At 39.1% G+C, this 21,102-nt stretch overlaps 3 protein-coding genes across 3 annotated transcripts in view; all 3 read right to left on the minus strand.

Annotated features, from left to right (window-relative positions):
• cacnb2b (calcium channel, voltage-dependent, beta 2b) overlaps positions 1-2,493 on the minus strand; it is a 54,780-nt gene extending 52,287 nt beyond the window's left edge. The window contains exon 1 of the mRNA XM_059344553.1: positions 2,393-2,493. Within this exon, the coding sequence (XP_059200536.1) occupies positions 2,393-2,440 (48 nt within the window). The 5' untranslated portion in view covers positions 2,441-2,493. The remainder of the gene's footprint in view (positions 1-2,392) is intronic.
• Positions 2,494-8,512: 6,019 nt separating this feature from the next.
• Positions 8,513-15,352, minus strand: tmem236 (transmembrane protein 236). Its single transcript, XM_059344557.1, has 4 exons — positions 15,084-15,352; positions 13,468-13,540; positions 12,566-12,689; positions 8,513-9,365 (listed from the first exon to the last, which is right to left on the minus strand). Exons 1-4 carry the CDS (start codon positions 15,335-15,337, stop codon positions 8,725-8,727), a joined length of 1,092 nt encoding a protein of 363 aa, XP_059200540.1. The 5' UTR covers positions 15,338-15,352; the 3' UTR covers positions 8,513-8,724.
• A 1,507-nt stretch (positions 15,353-16,859) lies between these two features.
• LOC131980340 (collectin-12-like) overlaps positions 16,860-21,102 on the minus strand; it is a 60,916-nt gene continuing 56,673 nt past the window's right edge. The window contains 1 exon segment of the mRNA XM_059344560.1: positions 16,860-20,661. Coding sequence (XP_059200543.1) covers positions 20,451-20,661 — 211 coding nt within the window. The 3' untranslated portion in view covers positions 16,860-20,450.

Raw genomic sequence — 21,102 nt, forward strand, 5'->3', positions numbered from 1 at the left:
CCACACCTGGAGACACATCACCAAAAACTTATGAATTTAAAATGCAGCATGGTTTATCCTGGGAAAATTGAGATGTAACAACTGTGGGATTGTTGCTTTGAGCAAAATATTTCTTAATATAAAACATTGGTAACACTTTACAATAACCAACTAAGTGATGTTTATAGATGGTTTATAAACAATTAATAACCATTAACAAAGTGCTATACATATTTAATCTTTAAATGTTTTCAACCAATTTCTTAAAGGTTTATGAATCATTTAAAAATCATTAACATACTTAATATGCTGTTAAAAATGTTAAAATGAGTGCAACTAAAACTATTAATAAACTATTAATTATAATTTAATTTTTAATGGTAAAGTAACTATAAACTTACATTAATATACCATCTATTTGTCATTTATAAATTATTTAGTTAGTTAAACATTAATAAATTATGTATTTACCATTCTAAAAGGCCTATATATGGTTTATAAATGATGATTAAACATTAATAAACTATCTGTTTGCCATTTATAAATGAGGGTTATTGTAAAGTGTTACCAAAACATCTGCTGATTTTAGAGCTGCAACAATTAATAGACTTATCGATTAGTCAATCGACTGAAAACAATCATTTATCTATTTATTTTTCATGCAAAAATGGTAGAAAATGCTGTTTTCAGCCTCAGAAACATGAATATTTCCTTATTTTCTCCTTGTCTATCACATAAACTGAATATCTTTTGGTTTTGGAGGGGGAAAAAGACATTTTAAGACATTACCTTGAACTTTAAGAAGCCGAGATGGACATTTTACACTATTTTCTGACATTTAAAGACAAGTCGGTTAATCCATCAATTGAGAAAATAATCATCATATTAATCTTTCATTAGAATAATCACTAGTTGCAGCCCTAGTTGATTTGGATGCGTATCATGTGCCAAATCAGAAATGTATCTTAAACCAGTGGTTCCTAACCTTTTTGGAGAGATGTTCCCTACCAGGCATTTTCATTAGAATACTTTCTAATCCATGATGAAATAAAAGTATCCAGTATTTTATAATAAAGAGGCAAATATTAGAGAAATATCTAGCCCCCACTGACCAAAACCAAGTTACACTGATCCATCTTTCTTTTAACATCATTGATGTTGACTGCGTAAGTCAGCAAATGGAGTGAAAATAACAGAGAGTAATGTACTTGCAGCACATTAGGCAGAAGCACATTGACCATTTATCAAAATCTTTCAGACCTGAGTGCATCTAAACAACTAAGTTTGCAGATTTTATTTTGACTTCCTTATATTTACATGCATTTGCTCGTCTCAGGGTTTTTGCTTTTGCTAAACTGTCGTATAAGCACACAAAACCATTGACACGACACTGACTGCTGTCACCAGATCCCACTCCTCTTGATGTGTCACTGCTTTTTTTTATTAATTCTGTAAGTTTCTTTGCCGGCTTGTTGCTGAGGTGGGCACACATTGCATGCAGCAGAACAGTATGTGGTAATCTGCGAGGCTTTGCGCTGACAGCCTATCAAGTGTTGAGGGCTGACAGTAAGCCTATTTCATGTAGGAATGTGTCTGTGATAGGGTCCTCTGCAGTCAGCGCCATCACACAATGCACAGCTCGGAGACTCTATAGTATCAGCGGCAACAGGACTTAACGGAGGTTGTGTAGACACATGAAGAGAGAAGCAACAATGACTGAAGGCACAGAGGAGAGGAAGAGAGAGTTAGTGGAAAGACAAGAAGAAAAAACAGGTGGAGGAGAGGAGTCAGTGCCCTCCCTGCACCTCTCTGTCATTGAGAGGACAGTAAAACCTGGACTGTAATGAGATAACTGCACCTGTCTGTCCTCCCACGCTCCTCTGCTCCTTCACACAGCTCAGCCAGGACACATGACTTGAGCAGAACAGCTCTTCTAAGCAGCTGTCATGTCTTTAAAATCACTGTATCTTTCATTTACTTGGTGATGAAATCAAACTGTTGCCTTAAAAACAAGCCGAAGGTGTGAAGCATCCCGTGCATGCTTTTAGGTAATGTTTGCACGAAGTCCTGTGCTGGGATCAATATAGACAATGACACTGTTTGTCCTGATAAACTGCAGAAAACTCACATAGACCATGGCTGAGAAGTGAGCGAATAACAGGTTGTAAGTCACTCACAGCTGCTGGTCAACTGCTTTGGTTTTTGACTGCAGATGTAAAAGAAAGCTGGCTAGAAATGTGAATGAATCATCATTTGTAAAAGTATACCGAGACTACACATGTAAAATTATATGTATGAGATAGGCTGCCGTGCCTACAGATGTATCACCCCCCTCCCTCTCTGCTGCCACTGTTGCTATGGGATCAAAAACACGGAGATGGGTGCTGCATGTGATGCTGCGATGGTCACTTACATAGGTGGACTGCACTCTCCGCCAGTGTCCCAGCCCACAGCAATACATCAAGACATCCAGTTGCGGGGAAGAGGAGGGGACAGGCCGGTGGAGCCTCCGGGGCGGGTCGTCTCAGGCCGGGCTCACACACTGGATCCTCATGGCACAGGTGATCCACCTGATCGCCACCTCTTCTGGGAGTCTCTTATGTCCACAGGTTGTCTCAGGGGAGGGTCACCTGGCTGGTCCCTCTCATAAGTTATGTCCTCAGATGAGTTCAGGTGATCTGGACGGCAAACAGCAGCATCTTCAAAGTCCTGCGTCCTGTCCCGTGGACCTGTCGGATGTGCAGTGAGGTTTGTATGTCTTCTTGTGTGTGTGTGTAGGTGTGTGTGTGTGTGTGTGTGTCCCCTCACCTCATCTCAGAAGGACAGGTGTCTCATCTTCCATCCTGTGTTTATTTACCCTCCCACTACCACACCTCACCCCTCTCTCTGTCCCGACTTACCCTGTTGAAAAAAACCTCCCTTCCAGCCGCCCCCGTCTTAAGCCCCCCGAATAGTCTTCCTCCAAAAACTAAATGTCATTTTCTTCTGTGTGTGTGTCTCTCAGTGCTCTGTAGTCTGTCAGATTTATCCAATCAGAGCTCTAGCATCACTCCACATCCGTCTTGCCTGTATCCCCGTCTATCCCTCCCTTGTAAGCCCAACCTGGGAGTCCAGATTTTTCAGTTTCTGTGCGATTCCCGTTTTCTTCTTCCTCAAAAAAAAAAAAAAAAAATCCCAGCTCTATAGCTCCTCCTCCTCCTCCAGTATCTCTCACTCCTCCACGCTGCTTCCCTCTCTCAGGGGTCCTCTCTCATCAGGAGCGGTCCTGCTTACCTGAGTCACTCTTTGCACTCCTGTTGTGACTGTGTCTGCACGTGTGTGTGTGTGTGTGTGTGTGTGTGTGTGTGTGTGGAGGCTGCAGCTGAAGCTCACCGCTCTCCCTCTCTCTCTGTTGCCATGCTAGAGCAGGTAACATTCGGCTAGCGCAGGAGACACACAGCCTGAATTCAAATGCGCCTCCAGCCTCTCCGATTTACAAAGCCTCCACCCCTCCTTAACAGCAAACTCCCCATCTCCCCTCCTCCTCCATCATCTCTCTATCTGTCCCCTCTTTTCCCTCCTCTATCGCATTCTCATCTCTGTTCACAAGGTCTGCTCCCTCTCCCTCCACTGTTGCTTCATTCTGTGTCATGTCTCCCGTCTGCTGCCACGCTCTCTCTTGTTTTTCATGTTACCTTGATAGTGGGATGAGGGGGCACTGGGGATAATTCTGCATCTGTTTAACACTGAAAAAAGCTTTTTTTTCCTCTCCTCAGAACACATCTCTGTCTATTATTTGGTGCAAAAACCTCTTGCCACAAGTGAGGAAAATATGTAACATTTCAATCTGTTTCCCAACTTGTTTCTAAAAGTACAGATGAGTTTCTGTTTTATTTTTAGACTAAATTTAAAGTCTTCCTCCAGGCAGGTCTTAAAAATACTCAGCTATGATTAATGTTTTGTTTAACACGGTTTTCACACATAAAAAGTTAAAACTCTGAGAAGGGCCTGGAAGCACATCAACTTTTTCACCCTCAATGGGAAATTTAAAATCTGGCATTGTCCCACCCATGGCTGCTGCTCGCACTAGGTGGACCGCTGTGTCTGACTCGTGATCTGCAGGCTGCAGAGGTAGTTTCAGGTCTGGTCTATTTCCCCCGTAAGAGGAAACATCTGAGAGATTACCTGTTTGAGCCTCCAGACTGGGATAAGGAGTCTATTGTGCACTAAAATCAGAGTCTCCCAGACGTACTAGGACTGGTACGCATCTTTACTTTGTTTGTTAGCTTGTAGCTGGCAATGGCTGACACAGCATTAGTGGCTGTGAATCATACAATCATTTCTGATATGATTATAAGTCCGCTCTGTGGTGAAGGTTTTGTGTGTCTTTTATAACTTTTGATTAGCTCTTTGGCTATTACAAACCATATCTAGTTTTCCAGTTGTACGTTTTAATCTCAGATTGAAGAGAAGTGCACAGACATCTCTACCGTCAGTAAGCAAATGTGGAAAAAAGAACTCTCTGATACATGTCTGTATAGTCAAGGTCATAGGGTTTTTGTTTTGTAGATTGTTAATATGTCCGGTTGTTGTGTTGGGTTGTCAGACTAGATATCATACAGCAGATTCTAGTTCAACAGAATTCTGACTGGATCACGTCTGGTTAAGAGCAACCGGTGTTTCTGTTGGTTTGAGTGACTTTGTTAACTGGTGACCTTCAGCTGAATGTGTGTGTGGTTGTTCACAGTAACTTTCGCGAATGGTTGGCATAGATAATACACAGATGCATATGTGTTTAAAGCGGATTGAATCAAAGTTAAGGTTTTTACAAGGACACCTACATACTCTGTTCAGCTGAAAGCCAACAGTTAACAAGATCACCCGTTACACCAAAACACCGGTGACAAGCAAACGTGTTGACTATCACTAAACCTCAAACATGGTTAAAAAAAAAAAAATGCTTGTTTGTAATTTAAAAAAATCAATAACTCAAAACTCCACGTCATGATATTTCTGTACCTGACCACAGATGAGGTAGTTGTTTCTCAGGTGTATCATTACACATTAATTAACTAAATAACAAGTTTACAATCTCTCTTTCAAGTCATGATAAAGAAACAGAATGAGAATGAGTTTTACTCTTGAGTCAGGCGTTCGATGCTTTGCCAATCAACATGCTCTGAACAAGAACATCCCCTTTCTCCCAAGTCGACATTTCGACTACACAGTAAAATGTAAATAAGAAAATACCTCATAAAAATAAAAGTTAAACAAAAATAAATCTTATATTAGACTATGTTTCCCCTGCAAACACATGTTTATATATCTGTTTATGACATTTTGGGCCACTTGTTAATATATTCTACCGCACCACTAACACCACACGGATCTTGAAGTCAGTAACCATTTGTCAGATTCATTAGTTTCAGTAGCATTTACAATCATTGATGGTTAATTCTCTTTGCATACCTTGACAAACTATTGACATATTTCTGTTGCTAAAATGTGTTCAAAAACTGTAAAAGGGTCATTATAGCACAAGAATGTAAGCATATCAATGAGGCTGATAACACTAATTCTATCACTTGATAACATTTAAAATGGGTGCAACATTGCTGCACAAGAGCCACACAGCTAGCATGGCTAAAATAATATTACATTGAAATAATTATTTAGTATTTCAACCAGAATTGCACAACCTGACAGTAGACTATTTAAAAGTGTTTTTATTTTTATTTACTTATTTATTTTTTAATTTTTTTAAATCAGATGGCAGCCTTTGAACCAGTTTTAGAAAGCACTTCAAAAAAGTTGATCTATTGGAAATGTGTCTAAGTTATCCTGCTGCATGGATAGATTTAATAAAATTTGATTTTAAGGACTCAGTTTCAGGTTTTTGCATGCTGAATATGAAGTTCGAACTGGATGATTAATGCAAATCTTCTCTAAGCACACATGAAAAGTTCATTCATGACAAAAAAAAAAAGAATTAAATAAAAAGCCTCTGCCTCAGAGACCTCTTTATAGTTAAACGTGGATCTTTCAAACTCAGATAAAGAGGAATAGATGCTGGCTGGTGCTTTTTCCTTTGATCAGTCAGAGCATTCATTCTGTGTCACGGGAGAAAGAAAAAGTGCTCAGGAGACTGCCAACATGACTGTAAAATGGCCACAATAACTCGAGCTGCACTAATGCTTTCTTGCAGATTATGGTATGAATCATTAAGGAGGAGGAGGAGGATGATCATGGCTGTGGGGAAATTAAGGATAGTTAATTTTAGTTTACCAGTAAATGAAAGGCAGGCCATCTCCCCGTGAATTACAGCTGCTTGTCTAGTGTCCTTTCACTGGCCGTGTACATCATTAATAACACATTTAACAAATCTTCCCACTCAGTGTTGAAACGGTGATTCACCCAATTTATCACCACAAATGCAGAAGAGTGTTTGCTGCTTTCCACCCCAACTTCCTTCAAGTTTTTCCCCTTTTTTTTTAGACAGACAGGAGTCACTGATTTGGAAATTCCCTTAAACAGTCACGCAGCCCCGGCTCATCCATCAGACGGACAAAGACCAAGTGTTCCATAGGGTGTAATTCTGTCAGACGAGTCCTGGTGGAGGACTACAGATTATACACCAGTGTCTCTCTGTGGTGTCACTGTGGCATTCTGTATTGATACAGCCACACACACACACAGCCCAAGGTTACTATTCACTGAGTTATACGGCCATAAAAACACATAAACCACCAGGGTGCCTGCACCACAGGCAAAAGACGAGGGTGAGATGCTAATTTGCAGCAGCCAAGGACGAAGCGAGTGAGTTAGAAGACACAAAGGGAATATATCCATCTGCTCACTCTGTGATAACGGCAAACATATGCTAAAGAAGAACAGTGCAACTGAAATCAGGAGAAAGAAACCAACAGTGTTTTCAATGACGCCTGCACTGACTGGAGTATAATCCCTCACCATGTACACACACACACACACACACAGAGAAAAGGAAAAGCTCCATAATTACTACAGATGCTTCTAGTGGCATTTTCATGGCATGTTTTGGGGAAGTTTCACTGTAAATTAAATAAATAATTATTTATCCTTCTTTCTTTCCTGAGAGACAATGTCCTGATCCTAAGGGTGCGGGTGTAGGTTTCTCTGATAGGCAAATCGTGGCAAAATCTTGTAGTCTGCACAAGCCCTTGAAGCTGTGGAAAGCAGTTTTCTGGAAATGGGAAGAAACAAAACAAAACAGGACCCACGAGACTATAAAATGCTGCCGTCCTCCTGCAGCTCTCCCCTCTCCGTCCTGCGCCGCTGCCACCAAACGAGCACACGCTTCTGAGCTTTATTGCTTTTTTTATATTTGCTATGAAATTTGTCAGTTGCTAACTTTCTCTATTCTAATGAGTGCCTTGAACTTAAATTATGATTATTATTGATTTTTCTTATTGAATTTATTGTTCCATATGAAATGCTGCCTTAAGTCAATAGAGAAAGTGAAATAAAATGGAAATGTAGTCAAATTACAAGGTTGGAGGAGTTCCTTATGCGTTTTTTTTAAAGAAATACTATGCAGAAATTGTCACTAACTGTTTGTAAAACACAACATTGAAACTTGTCCCCAGCTGCTTTGGAACAAGATTTGTCTGATTGAATTTTTGCCTTACAATATACAGTACAGGCCAAAAGTTTGGACACACACCTTCTCATTCAATGCGTTTTCTTTATTTTCATGACTATTTACATTGTAGATTCTCACTGAAGGCATCAAAACTATGAATGAACACATATGGAATTATGTACTTAAAAAAAGTGTGAAATAACTGAAAACATGTCTTGTATTTTAGATTCCTCAAAGTAACCACCCTTTGCTTACTAGAATATAAGACATGTTTTCAGTTATTTCACACTTTTTTGTTAAGTACATAATTCCACATGTGTTCATTAATAGTTTTGATGAATCTACAATGTCAATAGTCATGAAAATAAAGGAAACACATTGAATGAGAAGGTGTGTCCAAACTTTTGGCCTGTACTATATATATATATATATATATATATATATATATATATATATATATATATATATATTCTACGTTTATTCTGCTATTTCTGTGGCTTTGTGCCCAAAAGCTGGTGCAAAAAACACATTGAGATCACAGAAAAAACGTACAGGCAGAGGGCTAGGTCTCTGCAGATACAGACATGAGTCATGAGTGATGATTGAATTCATAGCACTGATGTCAGGATCTCCTGTGACCGTAGTGTTGCTCCTGCTACAAAGTCAGCTGATAACTATCTGGCGGCAGGTAACAAAGAAGTCTTTTGACCAACTGCTGATAAGAAAATATTGTCAAAATGTTGGCACCTATGTTAAAACAAAGGTTATTTATTTAGAAGCTTTTTTTAAAACAACAAATGTTTTATGTTAACAAATGTAAGATAGATACAAAAGAGAAGCAGGTAAACATAAAATTAAATTTCAATAAATACATTTGGATTCAAATATGTCACAGAAATATGAGAACAGCTGGCTTACTGTACACTCCAACTAACACACACTTTTATGATTTAAATCCAGATTTAGTTTTACACTTTGATTTGGATGACTGGCGTCCTCGTACATTTGCAGCCATTACAATGCAAAGCGAGTTGCTCCAGCTCCGTGCTCGTCTGCTGCTGCTCCCTACACATAAATACACCAACTGTTCAACCATCCACAATCAAAGTGGATCTTTCATTAACAGCAGAATGAACCACTCCTCCTCAAAACATGCTCTGACTTCTGAAAATCTTCAGCTTAGTCAGGAATGTAAAATAGAGAAAAGTCAGGCTCACCAGCACATTTTTCAAAGGGTACAACACAGGAGTTACATATCCGAACACAACAATCAGAGCCACTCGGATGATGAAGAACGGAAGATCCTGCAGAGCAACTCCAGCTAAAGACAATAGAGGGTTGTGAGGAGTGATGGCCATGCGGAGAGTAGACATGAAGGCCAGGATGTAGACGGGGAACACCCAGGCCGAGTAGAAGACCGACGGCTCCCCCGCCACTCTCACCATCTCCACAGTGTCCAGCCAGAACAGGAAACTGTCCACAAACACCTCTGCCCTCCCGTCCCTCCTCCACAGGAAGCCGAGGCGGCCAGAGTAGGAGCGGCGGCGTGAGGATGAGGAGTACAGGTAGGCAGCGGTGGTTGCTCGTGGGCTGACTGCTGAGCGGTTCGGTGATCCAGAAAAGTCCTGCAACCTGCCCGAGGTGCTGCCGTTCCTCACCTCTGACTGGGCCCGGGTCGAACCGTTCTGGCCTTCATCAGCGTGCAGCTGGCCCGTTACCGTGGTCACCTGTTCCAGGTGGGTGAGGACGGGGCCCGACATGTCAAAGTCAGAATCCAGACTGTCTGCTGCAAATGACACGAGCACACACATGTTAGAGCGTAAAGCTTTTACAGCTTCTACCTCTCACCCGGGTTCTTTTTCCTAAACTTGGTTTTACAAAACACTCAGGACAAATGAATAAAGTCAACCATTTATTGAAAGAATCATAGCCAAATGCAATGCTCAGCGCTGGACTCTGCCATGTGACCCCGATGGCACCACAGTACAGAGTGCTTACAAGAAACCTTGATGTTACACACAGCTTCTTGGATTTTGGCGAAATCCCGGACAATGGGTGGGCTCTTTAAAGGAACACTCCACCGTTTTTTCATATTAAAACATGTTATTCGGTCAAGTAAGACGAGTTGATACAGACCTCTTGCGTCTCAATGCGTGCACTCAATCGCCCTGGCGCGCGGCGCCACTTGGCTAGCACTTAGCTTAGCCCAGTTCATTCATTAGGATCCAAACAGATGGACAGTTAGAAGCGACCAAACTCCTCCACGTTTTCCCTATTTAAATACAGCTACACGAGTAGTTAAATGACCAAGTATGGCGACACTATGATATTACTGCACCGAGTCGAAGTGCTCCCAAGTGCTATTCCGCCATACATTATAGTTATCCTTTTTATCCGCTTAGAAAAGCGCCACGTTTTATTTTGTGTCGCCATACTTGGTCGTTTAACTACTCGTGTAGCTGTATTTAAATAGGGAAAACGTGGAGGAGTTTGGTCGCTTCTAACTGTCCATCTGTTTGGATCCTAATGAATGAACTGGGCTAAGCTAAGTGCTAGCCAAGTGGCGCCGCGCGCCAGGGCAATTGAGTGCACGCATTGAGACGCAAGAGGTCTGTATCAACTCGTCTTACTTGACCGAATAACATGTTTTAATATGAAAAAACGGTGGAGTGTTCCTTTAACGCAATTGGTCAATTTGTAAATGATATGCATTGGTTACCACCCCTTAACCAAGCATCTGGAGATTGAACATCTCACTGATCTTTCAAACTTTATGTGCGTGAGTTGTTGTTTGCTGAAGCTTCACATCCTATCCTTTGCTCCCCCATGCATACCTTTCCCTGAACTCTGACCTTTCCTAACCGTAAATGACCAGTCCTGTCAGTGAATGACCCAGGTCAGGTCAGAATTTTAAGTCTCAGGCAACCTGAGTATCCCCCGCTCCCACACACACAACACCAGCTGTTAAACTACACACTGTTTATGACAGGGATTATTGTTAGGCTAAACTCCAGCCAATGTCAGCACCATTGCTCACGCTGACCTTTGTTTTTCCATCATATCAACTGATTCTGACATCATGCATTTCTGCTATTTCATCTACCCTCCTTGATTTAAAACAGGGTGAATAAAATAATAGGCTCAGCTGTCAGGATAACACAATACACTTCAACAACACTATAAACTAAATGTCCAAAATGACCATTAAGTTGAATCAGCACCTCTCTAAAACAGTAACAATAAAATCTGAACATTATAACCTTCATGAAGGTCGGATTTATTGCAGGATTGTTGTATTAGACTGCATTTGTTTCCGTTAGGTGATCCTGATAAACTGGCAACTGAATCAACATTATGCTTTTAATAAGAAATTTGGGTTATTTGTTTAGCACTTTCCATATTTGGATGTGAGGCTGGAGCTGAATGAGAACCAGAGGACACTAGTACACAAGAGCTTACCCTGCTTTATTGTCTATTTCACTCTAAATTGGACCATTATTTACAAAATGAACACCACGCTGTATTGAAGAAGACTTGAAACTAGTGATTGAGACAATAAAGTCATTGGGACGAATATTTACTGAGATAATAAATCAAGTGAGAATCAGGGTCATTTTCTCATCAACTTCTATAGCCTCTTTCAGACGCGATATTTACGCTTCTGTGATGCTTCGGCTTCTAGCTGGACCAAGTGATCCCGGCTCTGTAACACCTTCAGAGGTAGTAACAGAGGTGTGAAATTGGTGAAACTGTTAAAGACGGGAGCAATGTGAACCAGCAGAGCCAGTAAGAGGGAAAATATGGTAAATATGTTATTTATACGACCAATAATAAAAAGAAAGGAAGTGGACAGCATCATCAGAAACACGCCTTTCACATGAGTCCGACATTGATCGGAACATTTCCTTGTCAAAATGCAGAACAACTTTGCTTGAGTTTGTAGAATCTCTACAGCGAGAAACAGCACGACAGACAGTTCTTCTGCCATCATTGTTTTGAATTCCCTCACTGATACCATCGCTTATTGTTCACGTACTGTCACTGCTCTGTTACACAGAACTACTGTCTCCTCACACTTCGTTCCACAATGCTGGACAGCAATGTGAATGGACACATCTGCAGAATCAGTATGAATGTCCTGAGGTAAACTGATGGCACTTTTGCGGAAACGCTGCATGAAAAGGGTTTATACAGTTGGACTTCTTTTTGCAACCACTGTAGTCGCCCCCTGCTGGCCGTAAGAAGGAATGCAGGTTGGAGGCACTTCTACATTGGCTTCACTTTTCAGACCTGGATGATATGTCCAGATCTTTTATACAGCCTGTGGCTAAGATCCATTTAATCTCACAGAGAAAACAATATAAAACACAAACACTTAAAATGGAGAATGCATACACTACTGGTCAAAAGTTTTAGAACACACCAACTTTTCCAGAATTTAATTGAAAATGATGCAGTTTAATGTCTCAGTGTACTCTGAAATTAATGCACATTTGCAACATTTAAAATTCTTTATTTAGCATGACAGTGTTTTGAAAGTAAAAAAAAGATTCAAAATCACATTTTATGTTGGACTAAAGGACTAAAAAAAGACACAAAATGACAAAAAAAGACACCAAAAGACACAAAATGACTAAAAAAAGACACAAAATGACCAAAAAAAGACACAAAATGACTTACAAAGACATGAAAAGAATTCAAAAATGGACAAAATAGCCCAAGACTCCATAGAGTTAAGTTGTTAACCCATTTCTTCTTCCCTGAAAAAGGCCTACTTGTATAATTCTGAAATGTACATTATTTTTCAGTTTTGGTTAACCTTACCTTTTTTTATTTACCTCTGGCAGTTCACCACTTACCTTTGTACCCTTTCAAGCTGTTCATTTGACTTGAACTGCTTGAATTTCAATAAAAAAATGGAAAAATTGGGGTGTTCTAAAACTTTTGACCGGTACTTTTGATGATACCAACAACTTCAAGACTCACATTGTCCCATGAGCTTGCAGGGGCGAATCCTCTCTATGAAATCCACACAGATGAGGCAGAAAAGCACCAAAGAAACAGGCAGCTCAGTGAAGTGGTCGAGCCTCTGTCCTCCGTCCACCTGCACCTATAGTACAACCCATGATAGCAGAAACAAATGTGAATCCAATAGTTGAAAGAACTGATCTGCCACTTAGAAATCATGAGAGATGAAGCAGGACGACACCAAATCGAAACTCTTCATTATGGCATTTGGCTGGACCGAGACAGAGGAGCCAAGTTTTATGAAGCCATCTGATTTTATCACCCCATCATTATGGACATTAAGATGCTGCTGAATGCTCTTAAAACAAGATGAAGAAATATTTGATGTATGAATATATCTTTGTGGCCAGATGCTCTCATTTATGTCCTTGCATATGTCAAGAAATAAAATACTCTGGATGTGTAAAATTCCTCTTTTTTTAAGGTGGTGGTTGGTATTTAAGTTTGGGTTAATGTCCAACTTGTTATGTTGAATGTGGGTTACTGAATACCCGAGACAGAGAGTACAGTCATGTGACGGTGGACACGTTTCAGCTGTCTTTTTTTTTTTTAATTGGTGCCAAAGTCCCTCTAGGTACATGCTGAGAAAATATTTAGATGCAACTTCAGGAAGCGAAACCTCCAGAGACTGAAGTATCGCAATCTTTTTGTTTCTCTGTGGTGCAATGCGCCGTGTCAACCATCACTCAGCGAATAATAATGGCGCTCTAAACACATTCTCTCACACAAGGGGGTCATAAAACGAGCTTGTGCCACAAATGGACTGTTTACAACAAATATGCCCGTTCAAGGACCCCGTTGGAGCATGACAGAGCAAAACATCAACAGGTGACAAGAACAATCAGTCCTGATGACATCACCTTGGAGCTGGCTATTAAAATGGCAAAGCACGGGAATGTACACAGGATGAGATATGCCAGCGCTGTCGGTCTCCTGAAAAACAAAATTGGTTGTTTTTAGTTCACATTTAAAAAAGATCATCGCAGTATAATGAATAAATGTTGCTTCTGTTTTCTCTGTTAAAGTACAATGGATCCATTTTATGCAACTAATGCCGAGATATTATAGGCAAGAACATTTACAAGTCACAAGTATTTCTTTTATTTCTTTAATTTATTTATTTAAGTCACAAGTCTTCTTTCAGACTTGTGGAAAGGAAACATCCAAAAGTACACATTTAGGCATTATTTTATTACACTGACAATTTGCATAGGTACATTTCTCCTAAATTCACCAAAAGGTAGCCTCAGATAAATTTGTGTTCTGGACATGTATGTAAATTGGCAAATACTACAGAATAAGATAATGTATCATTTGCACAATTAAACATTTCAGAAAACATGTAATACAAAAAAAAAATCTTGTCTAAATGTAAATAATCAACAGGCAAAGTTTTCTGGTGATAAACATTGTTTTATATTTTTATTTATATTAAGATGCAGTGTCTCCATTTATTACTTGGATTCCTCTACATTTCAGAAGCAATATAACAGTTTTGTTTCATGACAATTATCTAATTACAGTGTTAATTAAAGCGAGAGCATGTGGCTTTTTTTTTTTTTTTAGCAAATGTTCACATTTTGTGGTGAATTTATGGGTTGATGTAAAAATACTTTACAATACAAAAGAGGACTGAAAAAGGAAAAAATACCCAGCTAACGTTGGCTAACATTAGCCACCATAAGCTTCTGGTCATACGTTCTACCTGCAGCACTAAAACCCCTGAGTGTATTGAATTAAGGCTTTATGGTTTATGAATTCTAAAAACTATGCATGCAGAGAGTGGTGGATAAGGAACACAGATACTACTTTTTTTTATAAGTAAAAGTAAAGAACCAGAATTTAAAAATATTACATAAAAGGTCAGAAGTATTATCAGAAAATTGTACTTAGTATCCACAGTAAAAAGCACTAATTTTGCAGAATGGCAATTTCAACTTTGTGTGTTTTGTTTTTTTCTAAATGCATTTTAATATTGTTTGTCAATGTGGAGCACATTTTAAATACTATTAGATTAGTAAAGTGATTTTACATATTGCTGTTATGTAATTTAGTTAAGTAGCATAAAATTAGGATGTCAGAATTGTACTTAAGTACAGTACTTGAAATAGTTGGGTACTTTCCAACACTGCATACAAAACATGAAATATGCTTTGTTAAAGATTAAACTAAACAATAACTTAGTTTTAATACTTATGTCTTTATTTTTCTCATAAAACTTCTGAAAGCAGAAATCATTTGCAAAAAAAGGATTTTTTTTGAAATTCAAGTATTGCTACAGTTTTTCCTTATGTTTATCAAGTGATTTTCTCCACATGAAATTAATTTTATTTTGCTCAAAATCTGCCTCAAAAGGTTTTGTGTTTGAACCTTTGACTTTTTACACTCGTCTGTCATTTGATTGAGCTGATTTATCTGGTACTTGTTATTTTATCACTGTGACATTGATTAAACTTTTCCAAACAGTACTTCTTACCACTGTGTGATCTCTGAGAGGGCCCCCCGCTGCTTCAGGATCAGATATTTGAGAGGAACCCACACCAGCAGGGTGGCAGTGGTCACATAGGCGATGGAGACCGCCACGACCAGCCAGTAGGCCGTTAGATCCCGTCCTCTCCCGTCACGTATGAGTCTGGCAAACCGCTCCATAATCACAAAGATGGGTACGATAAGGGCCGCAAACTGCAGCACCTCAAACAGGAGGAACTTGACGGTCTTCCCCGAGGGCATGGTCCCTGAACACCAGCTGCTGGTCACAACTTGGAGCGAAAGACTTTGACAATCATCTCCCTCACAACGAGCCAGTCGGGCCGTTGGACTCTGCACACTGACATTGCTTACACTGCACTGGAGGCTGTATTCTTTTATTGCTGAGGTAATGAGGTGGTCATGCTCGCTTTTTTATGGGCTCACAAAGAAGAACACTCTCATCCCATAATTTCAAGGAGAAATGTACACTAAACCAGCCACGGAACTGTGCACAAGTAATGGAAAAAGAAGTGCTGGATTACTGTGAAATCCATGAAAATAAAGAAGTCGTCGACATATAGAAAAGTTTTGTACAACTGCGACAAATTTAAATTGCAATGTGAAATAAAAAAAATCTTAATAATTCAACTTAATAATACCACTGACAACCACAGTGACTTGGCTTTTAGCTTGTCTTCTTCTGGTGGGAAACTTTAATATCTTCCATCCAGCCTTGTTAGGTCTCCCACATACACACATATCTCCATCTAGTGGCAAGACAGGGGACACATTTTAAATCTCCTGAAGACTTGGTTTCACTTTAACTGACTGGTGATGAAGACAACAATTCCCATGATCGCACGCTACTTCATAACGTTACCAAACTCTTCTTTTGTTATTGTTTTGAATAAGGCCCTCCCAGCAACAGAAAATTGCATATTGTGCATTTAATCTGCTTCATCAGGCTGGAAACATAACCAAACTACTGTCACGGGGTTCCTTGACTTCTTGATGAAACTCAAGGACTTTTTATGATTTTCATGCCCAATTTCTTCAAGTTCAATCACAACATGGCATAGTTTAACACATGGATCAAGGTTAGTTATTAAAAACCTATTTATTCTCCTTGGCGTTCAGTCCCAGCTAGGCAAGAATCCTTGGCTTTCTTTTTTACCCTTTTATTTGTCTTTTGTATCTCCAACTCTGTTTTGGATTGAGTTTTTATTACTATTTTATTCTATTGTTTTTACTGTTTTTAGTATTTTATTCTTTATTGTTTTTATTTATACCCAGTTGTGTATGATTTATTCTATTTTAATAACTGTACAGCACTTTGGTCAACTGAGGTTGTTTTTAAATGTGCTCTATAAATAAACTTTGACTTGACTTGACTTGACTTAGTGAGAATTTTTATAGGAGCTAGTGGGCTTTTCAGAAGCTCACACACACAAGTAAAGAGAGAGGGAGGGGCTTGAAAATGTGAACACGTCTCAAGTGTGCTGTCAAACATAAAACATGGTGCGACTGTGGGAGACGCATGCAGTCAACAAAAATAATTTCAATTTCTATTCTTGCAGAAATTAACAAACTTTTATGGCCTGTTGGAACCATGCTGTTATCAAGTTTTGATCCAAATGTTGCTTAACTCTGATTGGTGATTGGTTGGAAAATGTGTTTCCAGGGTCTTTAAAATCTACTGAAAATCCTTTTCATCAGTGAAACTCTTTGCAAAGTTAAATAAAAAAACAAAAACATAGTGCTATACAAAGAAGAAAACAAGGCATTTCATATTATTCTGTACATTTGGCCTGGTTTTATTGTGAATACCAATTAATAAGTATGGTTAAAAGAATACATACAAACAGCAGGATACAAGTTTAGACAGAACTTTTACAATAATGATGTTTTAAAACTTAAAAACAGGCAGCATCTCACGCCTGTGCAATAAAGTTACATCGGGGGCTGCAGTCCAACGCTGTGTTGCAACAAGATGTTACATTTGGATGATGTGTAAGGATTAACTGGCTCCTGGTCCCACAGTCCCAGAATAGCTGCTACTTTTTTTTTTTTTTATTACAGGTTTGATATTTTCAGCCCTCTTTGATCCAACAGATTAATAACACTGTTTCTCCTTTGCATTTAGTTGAATGCAGCAAAAAAGATTTCTTATCTTTCAAAATCAACTATATTAATGATAAGAGAAGAGAATAAAATGGCCTTTCGTCCACAAAGTCCCAGGTACTAAAAGGTTAAAAAGGGATAGTTTATTTTAAGTTTAGTTGTATGTCCATAGTCAGCGTATTGCCAACACTAGACAGTGGTCAGCACGCCTCCAGTTTGGAGAAACAGGCAGGATAACCAACATGGAAGCGCAGCAGTCTACTGCTGTGGACAGGGGAAGTAGCAAAAACATGTGTAAAATTGCACAGTAAAATTACTGTTTTGTTCACAGGAGTTGCTGGTCTACCGCTACTTTGTACCCGTATTTTGTGCCTTTGATGAAGCTGAACTAACCCTTTAAAACACCAAAGTGACACAATACAAGAAACAAATTAACTGACAAAGAAAGAAGTTGACCAGCAACTCCCATGTTCTGCACGGAAAAATGACTGATTTTGTCAAAAGAGTCTGGTGGCTTTAAAGAGAGAAAAGACACAGCTTCAATCCGCCGGTTAACTTAAAAAGAGTTGTTTGACGAAGTAAGTAAGGCAGTGAAAATATTATAAATATATCGTATACTTGGATTGAAAAGAAAAGAAAAAAGTTGTGCTGCTGCCGCCATCCTTAACCATACATTGCTCAACTTCTCGTCCCCGATTCCACAAACCGGGGGCGTGCCAACCGACCACCTACTGCTGGAAATACACCGACTATGGATAAGTACCTCATACAACCACAGCTCAAAATATCTGAACTTTCCCTTTAGTCTGTGGGTTGTTTTATATTCTGGGTGGCAAGGAGGACCAACATTGAAACATGGTGACAGATATCAGATCAATACACCAATCTGTCCTGCAACTGGAAAATCTAGTGCATGGTATTTAAAACTGCTGTGTAATTCCTTCATGTAGCAGCACTCAATATTAACAGATAAATAATATTCCTGTTTCATCAGCTTTTTTGCGATTCAGTCAGTATTTGTTAACATAAACTCTTTCCCAAGAATTTTTCACAAATATAAGATGTAGAAGAGTATTTAAAGTAAGGTATGAGAACTAGACTGTGTCCAAGATTTGATCTTTAAGTGTTTCTGTAACTGATAGCTTATAGGGGACCTTGAAAAAGAGGTGTTTACAAATCCCGACTGTGCTTTCCAGAATCATAAAAACCTTATTTCTGCTTCAGGTAGAAATTGTTTTAGTGTTAGACAGCTCTGAGAAAGGACAGGATAGAAATGCATGGGGAGGTTAGATCAGTTTTTCACATTACCATTTGACCCTACAGTACAATAAGCATGTATCAAACACTGAGAGAAACGTCCATGTTCTCATGTGAGCGATTTAAATATACAACTAAGTTTGGCGGAATATCACATATTCCACTTTTCTCTGAATACATACATCCTGCACTGCTTCTCCATTTAAAATAGCATAACAATAATCAAAACATAAATTAAAATGCACTACAAAAAAATCATCATTTTTTTAACACTGACTAAAGAGATGCTTTAAAGACACTGGGGCGGTTCAGAGCAGTCGCCCCTTGGAGTATCCAAGTCTTCAGTCTGTTAGTACAGCCCCGAAATGGAGACAGAGCCAACCCGACATCCATCAACGACGATGTAGAGCTGCTCGTTTTGAAAAGGAAAACTCTGCAGTATGAAGTTAAGAGTCAAATAAAAAGAAAAGAAAAATATCTAGCGTTTTCCACCCCCACTTTGTTCTCTTTGGCTTTCACACCTTTAGTTCAGCGGGGACATCATGACTGCAGAGTTCACCTTTAAGGCTGAGAGAACCACCCGGAGCTGTGCTAACAAACAGCCCACCCATGAGGTCATCATGAGGCTTTACGACTTAGTTCAGTACAGTATATACAAGAGTCTTGTGCATGCTTCAATTCCCTCCTAAAGAAACAAAGTGGCTTCAGTTTTCAGTACTTCTAAAAGTTGACGACATATACAGAATGGAGCATCCTAACGTTTTCTGCATCGCTAAAAGTCCTTCTTCCAATAAAAAAAAAAAGAAAAAAAAAGGTGTGTGTAAGTTGACGCCCCTTTTTGTGACACGATTAGCACTGCAGTTGCTTTAAGTAAGTGAAAAGGGTGTGGCATGTTAGTGTGTGAGTGAAGGTAAAGTATCATACACTGTTGAGGATGTGTGAACCAACTGTCTGCTGCTGGGTTTTTTTATTGTGTGCGTGTGTGTGTGTGTGTGTGTGCAGCTCCTGTGTGCATGTTGCAGGTTAGTGTAAAGGAATGTCTGTGTGTTTTTCACACTTGATCAAATAGTAATTGCATATATATTTTGTGGTTAGGTTGAAGTGGCTACAGTTACACCTCATGTCAATTTTGGTAATGCTTTACTTTACAGGTTCGTAAATTGTTGATAGTTGCAGAAAGTTTCCATCAACGTAGATTGATAAAGAGGGAAAATATGTATTTTTGAGTTTGGTGTGAACTGTCCATTTAAGTAATATGAACCTACTATAATCTAAAATAAAGTTGAATTGATCAACTGAACAATCAGAAATATATACAGTATGCAGAATAGGTGATCCAATGATAAGACTAATGAATAAATATTTACTTGGGTTTGAAGAGATGTTGAAGATTATTTCTCATCAATTGTTGAAGAAAAAGTCAAGCTAAAATAACTTCGCATGTAGTTCAGACCAATAAAATAAAACATTACCACAATTTTGCCAATAGTCCTATCAAAAAAAAGGAAGCAATAAATGTCAGGTCTTGTACATAAAAATTGACAATGCATATATTGCCATCAGGTCTAGATTTGGAAGTGATCAGGCTTGATTGATGACCAAAACTTGTGCAACTGAAGGTGAAAGTGCAACTGAAAGCTCCTCTGTGTTGTCTCATCTGGGTGATGTAAAGACATAGAGAAGGAGAGTGAAATGCAGAATAAAGAGCATTAAAAGAGCACAGTGTGTCCGTTTTCATACCATGTGTGGGTCTTCAAATCAAACCCTCATGATCACTTCAAAACCTGCAGTGAGAAGTATAACTGTATATTTATCTGCCGGATAAATCAACGCAGAGCGTGCCATATGTTGAGATTAGTCTACTCTATTTGAATTTTTTTTATCCGTCTGTTGTTCCAGGATTAAACAAATTATAAAATATAATAAAAGAAACAATCTACGACAACTATTTGATCAGGTCTGGTGCATGTGTATGCGTGAGTGAGCTCAGGGGGCCCTATAGCAAGGCTTTCTCTGAATACTGGGCCTGTGAGGCGTCTGAGGAAGGTGCTATGCTCGGCCCGGAGGCGGTGCTGTAGTTTGGCGTCTGCGTCATCCCTTGGGCGGGGCCGGGGGCTGGGTTCTGGTAGGACTGGAGGTCTGCTGGGACCATGCTGCCTGGAGCTGCAGTGTAGACTGGTGGCTGGCCCATGTACATATGAACGTCACTATGGAAAAGAAACATTAGATACAGCAGGGTGGAATCATTAAATAGTAGGTGGAAGGTAGAATACATAATACTGTTATCTCTCCAATAAAAGCATTACATCAAAACATACGCTCATTGACGTCTTTTTATAGTTTTAAATATGCCCTGTCTTCTTATTTTGAGTTAAACTGCACATGTTTCAGATAATATTATGTCATATTTATTTTATTTTATTTTTTTTAATTTTTAAAAATGCAATTTCAATTTACAATAATATTATGTTACTTCTTTCAGTTTTACTAGGCTAATGTTATGGCCAACTTGTGGCCATTGAGAGGTTGTGATTATTCTTGTGTTCATTCTTGTGTTCATTTTTTGTTTGTTATGTTTGTGTTGATGCCTGTTGTCTTTGTTGTTGTATGTCTGTAAATTGTTGAGTGTTTTGTTTTGTAATGTACTT

This window comes from Centropristis striata, chromosome 11 (genome assembly GCF_030273125.1).
Source record: "Centropristis striata isolate RG_2023a ecotype Rhode Island chromosome 11, C.striata_1.0, whole genome shotgun sequence".
NCBI lineage: Eukaryota > Metazoa > Chordata > Actinopteri > Perciformes > Serranidae > Centropristis > Centropristis striata.

Bases quoted from the DNA above. Each gene is read 5' to 3' on its own strand.
- tmem236 (XM_059344557.1), bottom strand. From the start codon at position 15,337: ATGCCCTCGGGGAAGACCGTCAAGTTCCTCCTGTTTGAGGTGCTGCAG. The intron at 13,541-15,083 runs GTAAGAAGTACT...TTTGTTTTTCAG, and splicing joins CTCTCAGAGATCACACAGTG to GAGACCGACAGCGCTGGCAT. The intron at 9,366-12,565 runs GTGAGTCTTGAA...TGTCATTTGCAG, and splicing joins CTGCAAGCTCATGGGACAAT to CAGACAGTCTGGATTCTGAC.